The sequence below is a fragment of the Galeopterus variegatus genome, unplaced genomic scaffold, assembly GCF_000696425.1.
Source record: "Galeopterus variegatus unplaced genomic scaffold, G_variegatus-3.0.2 Scaffold4599, whole genome shotgun sequence".
Classification (NCBI taxonomy): Eukaryota; Metazoa; Chordata; class Mammalia; order Dermoptera; family Cynocephalidae; genus Galeopterus; species Galeopterus variegatus.
In genome coordinates, this window is record NW_007730710.1 from 11,927 (window position 1) to 24,244 (window position 12,318).

General features: G+C 35.0%; 1 protein-coding gene across 1 annotated transcript in view; it reads left to right on the plus strand.

Annotated features, from left to right (window-relative positions):
- The window catches only part of LOC103603420 (metabotropic glutamate receptor 5-like), a gene marked incomplete at its 3' end in the record, with an annotated part of 23,061 nt that extends 11,588 nt beyond the window's left edge, over positions 1–11,473 (plus strand). The window contains exon 2 of the mRNA XM_008587930.1: positions 10,612–11,473. Within this exon, the coding sequence (XP_008586152.1) occupies positions 10,813–11,473 (661 nt within the window). The remainder of the gene's footprint in view (positions 1–10,611) is intronic.
- Positions 11,474–12,318: the final 845 nt, after the last annotated feature.

Consider the following 12,318-nt stretch of genomic DNA (forward strand, 5'->3'; position numbering starts at 1 on the left):
TAGCTTTGAGTCAGCAGCACCTTCTTCCTCCACAAGGGAGTGTGCAAACATTTCTTTTTTTTCCCACATAGTCAAGGAAATTTAAAAATAGACATGCACTTGCTTGGAGGTAATCAGAAATCCAAATGATACATAACTGCTGTCTTAAATATCTTCTTTTTTAGTCAAACTATTCAAGAAATTTAAAGGAAAGACTTAGATGCAAAAAAAAAATGTATTTTAGGTAGATGTGACTTTGTTGGTTTTGTAACGATATCAGATATAAGAAGAATTCTTATAATGATTAGCTATCACATAGACCACTAACTTTAAATGTATGGGTGAGCGTTGAGAGGAAAATGAAAAGCTCATAATCACAGTGGTGTTATGGGCTTTGTAATAACACAACTTTCGTATATCCATCATATTTTGCAGAGGAATGATCAAAAATATTTTTTAAAAATCAATTTTCTTATTGTACAGTAATGTAGTAGAAGTCTTTGAAGACACAGAAGAAAATAACATATTACATTACTTATTTTAAAATAAACCAATAAAATGATTTTGAAAAACCAATGTGTACATTACTATATAAAGTTATTATTATTATCTTGTTAAATTTACAATAAATTTGTATTTCAAATTAAAAGCAGTCTTTGAAATTGGAAAATATATCATAGGATACTGTTCTCACATTCAATTTATTGTAGTTTGTAGGTACTCAGAACTTTGCTTGGTTAATGTAAAGCAATATAATCCTTGACTCTCACAGTTTAGTGTTTCTCAAATTGAAATTGCAACCTTTGAAACAAGGTAATATAAATAGATACAAGTAATAAAATTAAGGCAAGCCTATTCCAACCTACTCTCCTTGGTATTATTTAGAAGTTTCAGGAAAAGACTTTGTAAGACTGATGTATCCAAATGATTGGTATTCTTTCATGATTATGTCAACCTTGCCAGAATGACTTTCATGTAATTCAGTGGTTTTCAACTGGGTGTGACTGACCTGCAGGGGACATTTGGCAATATCTGGGGACATATTTGGTTATCACAACTGAGAGTAGTGCTATTGGCATTGAGTTGACAAAGGCCACAGATGCAGCTAAACATCTTACAGTTCACAAGGCAACAGCCCTCCACAACAAAGAATTATAGTCCAAACTGTCAATAGTGGTATTGTTGAGAAACCTTGATCTAAATGTATCAGGAAACAGAGTTACCTATATTTACTTGATTTGTTTGTATGACTTTTTATTGTAATTTGTGGGCATTACATAAACAGTTAATAGAGAGCAGAATCTCTAGAATGTTTTGCAATCAATACACAAGGCTTAAATAACCAACCCATTTGGTCTTTTGGGAGTGATTATCATCTGATTATATTGAGTGTGGGCTTTGGAGCCAGAGATAGTCAGGTTTATGTTCTGACTCTGTTATTTATTATAGGTGTGAGAATTTTGGTAAGTTTCTTCACATCTAAACCTCAATTTCTAGATGTATTAATATAGGAAGTAATCATACTTACCTTTCAGGGTCCTAGTGAGGCTTACATTGTACAATGCATGTACTTTATTTAGCACAAACTAGGCATTCACTAAATATTAGCTATTAATAAATAACTATAGATCAAGTTTTAGAAATACAAAACTGCATTTTCAAGCACATGATGAAAGGTAATACAATATGTGCAATAATGCTTTACAGGCTTCAGAGGTATGCTATAAATAAAAAGTAAGCAGCTGAAGGCTACAAAATGGGTAGAAGTCTAAAATCCCTGCTTGATAATTAAATTGAGACTGGTTAATGGTGGATTGCATCATTTTTATTGCTTTATTGCGGAAGGGTGTTTCAGGTCTTCATGGACTACTAAACCACTTGTTTAAATGATTTACAGTGATTTCACAAGCTTTATTATACTGCTAGCACTTTTTAAGTAATCCATGAAATTACAGATTTCATCTTTGTACAATAGTATTTTATGGGCCTTTTTTTGTTGAGGGGGGTTTTGAATTAAAATATGACCTATTTTTTGTTCTGGGCTAAGCAGAGGGGGTGCTGAACTTTCTGGTTTACAAGGTCACAGATGTGTGCTTGAGATAGCGATGAGAACGGAGCTTTCCTCAGAGTATAAGGTTCTTGGTATTACTGCACCTCAGAGTGCCTCTTATCTATAGTATGCACTTGTTTTCAGGACAATATATCAAAGGCATCCGTGGCATATGCAATATTGACACCCCTGACTGTTTGTGATGAGGCTGTTGCTCAGACAGAAGGAATCATTTTAGTGTTGATGTCCTGAGCTGTGTGATTTGCTAGTGTGAGGATTAAGTTATATAAGAGACATCTGTGCCAGAAAGATGGTCAGTGTTTGAGAAGATTGTTGAAAATAAAAGACAATGTGAGCTGTGAATCTGATTCTAACATAGGTTGTCCTTTATGGCAAATGCTACCCACTGATAGATACTTTTTATATTCATTTAGCATATAATGTATGGCTATCTGAGGCAAAATAACATTTTTCATAATAAATACATGTCTTTTTTTCTTTAATGGGAATGTGATTAGTTATATTATGCTATGAACCCAGAAATATAACATTGAATAAAGCTCTATAGTGTTTCTGAAAATAGTATAAAACAAATACACCACGTAAATTGTACTATCTATACATTTAACCACTTTCGAGTGAATTCAAAGTCTCCACATAATTAGATTGTAGATCTATACATTTTGAAAGCTTTTTTGTCATTATGAGTTAATGCCTCCCCATTATCTAAGGCATGAACCTGCTACTTTTTTTCTATGAACGTATCACTCCCACCACCTAAGAATTACAACCTAAAGAAAATAATTTGTTTTCTTTGAGATTCTGTTTATTTCCTGATATATAATATGGGAATTATCAGACATTCCAAGCATTATTCTTTTTAAGGTGGAAGTGAGAACTGTGTATTGAAAATAATGTATTATAGTATTATTATTTCTTCTTCTTTTTTTCTATCAGACCCTAATTATGAAAATGAGTCTCATCATGAGATTGCTAAGGAGAAATGTCCTTACCCACAACCTTGTATAGAAGCAAGAGAGAGCAGGTCCTAATGGAACAAAACAAAATAAAACAAAACATTGGGTGGTACCCAGAACTGAAGATATTAAAGATAAAGTTCTTAGAGTAAAGTTAATACCACCTTTCAAAATCTAAATAGATAGACTGTACAATGTGGAAACATTTATGCCAGCAATATCATGTTTAGATATGTGTGCTATAGAAATGCTTTCAAAGCAAGTAAACTACAACACTGTTTATGATAGTGAGGAAATATATATACAACTTAATATCTAAGAATAAGGGATAATTAAATGAATTTTGGTACACTCATGTAATTGAATACTATGCAACTGTTAAAAATAAGTAGTTGTTCTAAGTGTGAATCTTGGTTCTACTACTCACTTGCTTGGGAATCTTGGACAAGCCACTATTATCTCTCTGATCCTCAGATCCTTGATCTGTGAAATGTGCATGAAATATTTATCTCATAGTTTGTATAACAATTAAACGTAATTTTATATGAAACATTAAGCAATGTACTTAGCACATGGTAAGATCGCTGTTTGTTTTAATTATTGTTATCTCTGTCTGCATCACCAAAATAGGCTGATATAGAAAGATATTTACAATATATTACATAGGGAAGAATTAAAATACATTATGAGATATTTTATACTAATGTTTCATTTAAATGAAAAAACTTAAAGATTATATGCATAGAAAATTATCGAAGAGCTGAACCAAGCTGTAAAATGTAGTTAAAATGAATTTTGAGATGAGATTTTGTTGAATTCTGGTCCCAGGTCTGCTACAAATCATGTAATCCCCATGGATATCAGTTAAGCTGAATCATCTCTAGGGACTTCTCTAGTTCTATAATGCTATTTTCCTAAATATGTTGAAAAGACAAGGAGAACACTAAAAGTTTTTCTCTATTACTTTGTCAGCTCTCGTTCCTCTTTTTGAATTCCTCTGTTGCCTGAACCCATTGGACAGCAAGAGTTTCATTACACACTTTTCAGTTTTCTACAGTGAGGCAAAGGGGTCATATCCTGGAACCTCAATTAGGTAGTTAAATGAAAGCCAATTGGAGGATATTCATTTTATTTTTACATTCAGCGGGACTTATTGAACATCTAGTTTTGTGCAAGAATTATTCCAGGTGCTCTGTATTGCATAGATTTAACTCTTAAGGGGCTTGAAGTCTGTTGTAAGAGAAAATGTGTATTAATAGTCACAATATTAGCTCAGTAATAAATACCATTTGAAAGTATGGATTAAAACTGCCATGTGATCTTAGAGGATAGAGCAAACACTGCGAGGTAAGAGATTAGGAAAGATTTCAGAAAGGGGCTATTTTTAAATGTTATCTCACTCAATCCTCATTAAAACTCTTTGAGGTAGGTACTACTCTTGTTCCAATTGCCAATAAAGACATGAAGGTTAGAGAGGCTAAGTGCACAAAGGCATACAGTCAACAAATGGCAGTGTCAGGATTCAAACTCAGGTCTACTTGACTCCAAGCCCATGACTTAACAATTCTTCCATATAGGCCATTGACAGAAGGCCATATCAGGGATCAGAACCAGCATGAACAAAGCCATTGGAACAAAGCAGTGGACAACAGACCACTGTAACATGACTAGCAGATTCCCAAGGAGGAGCAGATGGAGGGGAGATAAGCTCACAAGGGAGACTGGAGCACAATTTAGAAAGCAGATTTCTCATTCCCAAACTTAAAAATAATAATAAATAATAAATGTATTGGTAAGTTTAGAAATTTTGGAAACACAGATGAAGACAAAGAAGAAAACAAAAATTATATGTATTTTCACCACCCAGAGAATACCTGTTGTCAGTGTGTATATTTTCAGTCTCTGTGTACATATACACACACCCCCATAATATTTCTTGTGAAAATCAAACCATATCTGCCTTATTTATGCTTAATGTGAATAATTCACACTTCACTGACCCCTACCACCACATACACACTTCACTAGAGAAAGTTTTAACTCAAAAAATTGTTCAGTCTCTTTTGCTGGTTTCTCTATACCTCTGTCAATTTGGATGTTGGAATTCCCTGGGGCACAGTCTCTGAAACTCGTTTCTTTTCTCTTTCCACTTCCTAGGCAATTTCATCCAGTTCCATAATTTTCAGAAAAGGGAATCGGTATTCTAACAATTTCCACATTTTTATCTCCTATTAGACATCTCTCCAGAAATTCAGCCTCTTACATCCAGCTGCTTATTCAATATCTCTTTGCAAATTTCCAGTAAATATCTAAACCTTGACATATCAGAACTGAACTTTGGTTGTCTGCATCCAAATATCCTCCTCCACCGTGCTTTTCACCTCAGTCAATGTTACAACATCCATTCTTTTCTCGGGCTGAAGTCCTTACCTCCTCATCAACGCCTCTTTCCCTCACACCCCAAGTCACATCTGATAGCAAACTCTTTCACTCTTCCTTCAAAATGTACTCAGAATCCTAGCAGTTCTCACCACGTAGATGAGAGTACTTCAAAAATAATATAAAAAGAATTATATTATCTTCTTATTCCACTTTTTCCCACTAACTGTTTGAACTACCCTTGTATTGCCATCTCCCCAGTCCAGCCACTGTCATCTCTCTCACCTGAACTAGTGCAATGGTTTCCTAATTGCTCCCTCAGCTTCTGCCCTTGTACTCTTATTCTTGCTAAAATATTATCCCTCCTCTATTGAAAACCCTCCCGGAAGAACATTCTCAGGTGTTAAGGCCAAAGTCTTTTAAAATCCAAACAGCTTCAACATCATCACACTATCTCTGGGACTGCACATCTTCCTCTCTCTCGTTTTTATTCCACTGCTTTACTCTAATTTCTTTGCTATTTCTCAACACACTAAACATAAATCTGTCTCAGGGACTTTGTATTTTTTTACCTTTACCTGGAATGTTCTTCCCTAAACATTTGCATAACTCACTCCTTTGCTTCCTTTATTAGGTACTTACTCAAATGTACTTTTTCAGCTTATATTTCTTTGGCCACATCATTCAATATTTCTCACTTTCTATCTTGATTCTTTCCATTTTTTCTTTCTCTTTAATGTTCATTACTGTGTAGCATACAATATTTTACTTATTTGTCTTGTTTGTTGTCTGGCAAACTCCCTTAGATTAAAGACTTCATGAGGGCATGAATTTATGTCTACTTTGACCATAACTGAATCCTCAGGGACTAGAAGAGTGCTTGGTATAGAATATTTACTCAATAAACATTTATTAGACAAATGAGAGGTGCTGATAGAGCATATGTATCCCCTCCTGGTCTATTTGGAATTTATGCTCTATTAATTTCTTGTGTTTTGATAGCACGTGGAATGACTTGTTGCCTAGCCTTATAATAATCTTAGTTGTAGCACAGTTCTGTCATATTTCTATGTCATAATTTATTTCAAAATTTACTTTCCAGTTATCTGGGCCTTATAGCTCATATGTAAAATATGTAGACATTTTATGTGTATCCAAACCAGATTATGGGGCAGTAATTGGTGGCCATAATCTGGTGGCAAATGGCAGGATAATATAAATATACTGGTATTAGGTAACTATATACATTTGTACATTCTATGTACCAAATCATCAATTTTCTCGAAATGCTCTTCACCTCCTAGTTTGCCAGGCAACTCCTGTAAGAGTCTGTATCCCTGGGAAGTTCCAACTGTGTCTGAGCGGCCCTTTTCATTTGCATGGACTTAGTTAATACCTCTCACAAGAAGGGGCAGTGAGGCAGAAAGTGATAGTGAAAAGAGTATGCTATACAGTCACCAGGCATAGTCATAAATACTAGCTGCATCAGTTTCTAAGTGATTGGCTAGTGTCTAACTTACTAAAACCCATTACATCATTTGTAAAATAGAGATAATAAAATAATACCTACATCTCAGGGATTTTATATGGATTATTGACATACATATTCAGGATATAATATAATATGTTCCATGGGAACCACATGCATTTTATTCTCTGCAACATAAAAGTCTAGTGTATGTCTGTGAATGTAAGATGCCTAAGACATTGTCTCTTGTCCTTGCTGACATCACATGCTCTTACTTTTTCTCCTTACTTTCTGAGTTGCCTCCTTTCCTTAGCTGGCTTTCCCAAAACCTGGCCTCTTACTGGGACTTACTTGTCACCTTCCCCTTTACTATATTTACACTTGCTTTCCAGATGATTGAATGCATTTCAAAGATTTTGTATGTTCATGGCCTTCACTTTACATCTCTAACCCAAAACTTTCCTCTGAATCCATTTTTATAAACCCACTTTCCTGTTGGACATCTATACCTGGATACCTCAAAAGCATCTCAAATTTAATGTTTAAAAGAAAATAATTTTCTTCCACTTCTCACCTGTTTATATACTAGTCTATTCTGTCTCTTTTAATAGTATCAAAATGCACTAGTTTCTGAGACTAGAAACCTAGGAGTAAACCTCGATTTACAGTTCAGTTGATTTAATTTGGAAAATACATCTGTGTCTACTTCTCTCCATATCCACTGTCACCAATTATAGAGAAGCCAGTATCATTCCATACTAGATGATTACAAGAGTCTCCTAATCAGATTTCTCCAATCCATTATCCAGAACAATGTCCAGCCAGAATAATCCTTTCTAAGACTGAATTGTGCCGATCATTTACTTACATCTTCTCAATGGCTTTCTGTTACACTTAACATTCAAACTCTTTTTAAGAGCCTACAAGATCCTGCATGATTTGGCCCTTTCTTATCTTTTAAACCTCATATTGTTCCTCCCATATTTTATGTTCAAGCCACACTTTTTACACGACTGATTTCTTTCATTCTTTTTGTGTTGTTCTTTGCATTCAGCTAAAGTTACCCTTCAGAGTAATGATCTGTAAGGGCGATGAGTATAAGAAGCATATACACCTTGTCCACTCCTGAATAGTTCCTAGGAGAGAGTCCTAGCATAGGCATACCATAAATGTTTGTTAAATGAGTTAGTGAATAGATGGCTGGGACATGATGGGTCCTCAATGAAAGATAATGATCATAATTATCAGTGCACATCATTGCATTTCTTTGTTACGTTAGTCTTTCCCCTCAATAGTTAATAGGTCTTTATTCAATGAGTTAAATAATTAATTTAGCATATATTGGGAAGACAATTGTTCAGTGTTTTTTTTTAATGTATGCATTCTCTCTCTCTCTCTCTCTATATATATATGTATATATATATATATATTCTGGCTTTCCTAAAATAACTCTAACTAATAAAATGCATGAGATTCTCTCTCTCTATATATATATATATATATTCTGGCTTTCCTAAAATAACTCTAACTAATAAAATGCATGAGATTGATATTTCCGCTGCATAATTTTAAGAGGCCACTTCTAGTCTCTCAGATAACTTCTATGCTCTTACATAAAAAATGAGTCCTGTTTTATTTTGGGGTTTGCTCACTGACATTCTGGAATTAATGAGAAATTGTATTTCTTTCTACTTCGGATTTTTCTTTTTGTCTGCAGTAGAATCCATATGACCTTGAGAATAAGCATTGTTCCCCAGATCTTTGGTCTAAGGAAAGTGATTGAAAAGTTTGAGAATACTCTGGTAATTTCCCTATGAGAGATTAATATCAGTCTTTCTTCATTCCCTTGCCCCTCGTCTAACAAACCCAAATTTTATACCAACACATATTTTTTTTTCTTTATATTTCCAAACACCTAGTTTTCTGGAATATCTAGTTATTTGATGAGATTTATTATTTTAGTGTTTGGCACTAACACAAAGAGCCTTTCTCTGTTGCCGTAAAAAACAGTAGAAGGAAACAGTGAAAATGAGGGTGGGAGTGATAGAAACGTGATTTAAGTTCATTTTGTGTCCGGACTGGAATTTTTGCACATATGATGAGTTTTGAAACGATTAGTATTCTTGTAGAAGCATGATGATTGCATAAATTCCTGAAGAAACATCACCTGTCTTTGAAAGGTGGTGCTTAGGGAGTTAGTCACTTTAAAACAATTTGAGATCCTTGGCTGGCAGAGATGAAAGCAGACAAAATAAGTCTTTTAGACAATCTCTTTAAATAACCTAAGTCACTAATTTGTCTGCTAACTTTTATAAATTATGCTCGAATTTTCTGTAGGAAATTTGAGACAAAATTTTCTTCTTTCCAGAAATTTGAACTGAAATGGATGACTATATAAATATATATAAAGTGATGATAAGTTTTTGCTTGGAAGGATAGTTCCAAACATGCATCCTTTCAGCCTTTTGAACCATGGCGATGTGGAAATTTTTCCTGGATCAGGGCTAGAGGACTGATTACTGTGAATTTTATTACATGACTTTGTAATTACATTGAAGACTCTCTGGAGGACCAAATGGGTTGCCAGAGAATTTTCTGTCCTCATCACCTAGCCACAGAATGCCCTTGGAAAATTAATAACAAGAAAGATCATGTCTTGAATATATATAGCCCTATTCAATTTACAAAGCATTTGCATAGTTGATATCTTGATTCCCATAAGAAAAGCATAGGACATAGTATCCCTATTTTTCAGATGAGGAAATTCCAGTACTAAGAGATTAGTGCTTTATTAATACTTAATAGCAAGAAAGGGATTTGAACCTGAATATTCTTTCTTTTCCCCCCCAAATTAGTGGTCATTTTACTATTCTTTGCTACCTATTTGGGAGGCATTTACTTTGTTACTATCTCAACTTTCTTCTGTCACTCCCATAGTCTATTTAACTTGAAATACCCACCTCTTCTCATTCATCTTTGTTATACCTTCCCCCCCAAATTAGTGGTCATTTTACTATTCTTTGCTACCTATTTGGGAGGCATTTACTTTGTTACTATCTCAACTTTCTTCTTTCACTCCCATAGTCTATTTAACTTGAAATACCCACCTCTTCTCATTCATCTTTGTTATACCTTATATGTTAATTAGACACAATACTTATTCCTGGGAAGATTATTTAACTTGCTTTATATTGCATTTGGAGAGAGGTCATATAGGCGTTATTTTAAAGATTACTTTAGTTTTGTAACTGCATAATTAATACATGCTCAATGCTGAGAATTTGGGAAGAAACAAAAAGCATAATGAAAGTTAAAGTAGAACAACAATTACCCACACATTTATCAGCTAGAGAACACCAATGTTTAATATTTTGTGGTTTATACTTCCTAAAGTTTTCTGTTCATGGCACAGTTTTGCTTCTGGGATGCTCTCTCTTACTGCTGTCTGCCACACATAAGATTTGGTTTTGTGTACTTCAGGTGAACAAATGAAAAATATTAATCTCAGCAAAGCAGGGTCAAGAAGCTACATCAGCTGCTTCATCAAATTACAAACAAGGCAAAAATAAAAGATTTATGGATTTTTTTCTTTGTTATATACCTCATCAAAACCTTCTTTTTCTCCATGGTCATAAACCAGTAGAGCTTCCCCAAACGATGTCTGCTTATGTTGTTAATGACCCATGTTATTTTTTTTTTTCAGGTTTTGAAGATCATGACCTGTTGTTAATGACCCATGTTATTTTTTTTTTTTTCAGGTCTTGAAGATCATGACCACATGGATGTATCTAACTGAATGTTACCTGGGGATGTGGTGGTCCTTTAGAGAACACATCTAAATTGCTGGCCAATTCCTTGGTTTGCCACTCAACATAGGACACTGTTTGATTCTATCTCTCAGAACTCTCCTAAATTTTCTCCACCATGCTATCTTTATTAGCCTGAACTCTTTTCCTAAAATGGTCCTTCTGTTGATCCTGTCAGTCCTGCTTTTGAAAGAAGATGTCCGTGGGAGTGCACAGTCCAGTGAGAGAAGGGTGGTGGCTCACATGCCGGGTGACATCATTATTGGAGCTCTCTTTTCCGTACACCACCAGCCTACCGTGGACAAAGTACACGAGAGGAAGTGTGGGGCGGTCCGTGAGCAGTATGGCATTCAGAGAGTGGAGGCCATGCTGCACACCCTGGAAAGGATCAATTCAGACCCCACACTCTTGCCCAACATCACACTGGGCTGTGAGATAAGGGATTCCTGCTGGCATTCTGCTGTGGCCCTAGAGCAAAGCATTGAGTTCATAAGGGATTCCCTCATTTCTTCAGAAGAGGAAGAGGGCTTGGTACGCTGTGTGGATGGTTCTTCCTCTTCCTTCCGCTCCAAGAAGCCTATAGTTGGGGTCATTGGGCCTGGCTCCAGTTCTGTGGCCATTCAGGTCCAGAACTTACTCCAGCTTTTCAACATACCTCAGATTGCTTACTCGGCAACCAGCATGGATCTGAGTGACAAAACTCTGTTCAAGTACTTCATGAGGGTTGTGCCTTCAGATGCCCAGCAGGCACGGGCCATGGTGGACATAGTGAAGAGATACAACTGGACTTATGTGTCAGCTGTGCACACAGAAGGTAAGTTTCTTTATATCTACTGAATATGTCTTATTATGCACTCAACAGCTTTGCAGTGGAAATTTCAGGTTTTGGAAAGCTAAACTATTTCTAATTGTTTTGGATATTTTGAGTTGCCCCAGTTAAACCAGTACTATAAGAAGGGACGGGTTGGCAGATATCTAGAAAGACATAGATTTAAAGCATTATCAGGGTTTGTGTTGCCATCATTTGGGGAAATGAAAAAAATTTCAAATTATATATTACATTATATATTCCTCTGCTATAATGATGCATTTTGATATTTGGTACAAGGGGTTTTTAAGTTTTCTAGATCTTCACTGAACGTCTCAGATTTTTAACATGTTAGGATTGCTCCGACTGCATATTGATTCTGATAGTTAAATAGAGGTAGACATAAAATACACATAGGACTGAAGGTATTAGCTCAGGTGGTTAGAAGGTGGTGTTATAACATGAAGATTAAAAGTTTGTATTCCTGTTTTTGCCAGCTGCCAAAAAAAAAAAGAGAGAGAGAGAGAGACTGAAGTTGCCAGTATAGCCCAGTTCTATAGGTTGTTATAGAGAACTACTGGAATTTAATCTTAACAACTATTTTTCAATAGCATGCATAGTCAATGTGAAATGAAGATAAGAACGAATTAATTTTAATAATTTAACACAAGTTTGCTTTGAAATGTATTGCTTCTTTATGCTCAAAGCATATCGATGAAGGAAAAATCTGACCAACAATCTATAACGGTTCATAATAGTTAGCCCATTGGTATTTATAATGTTTTAAAAATGCTTTAGTATACCTCATTTGTTAGTTCTCAACTGAGGTTGTTTGGAATAGTTTTGGCTTG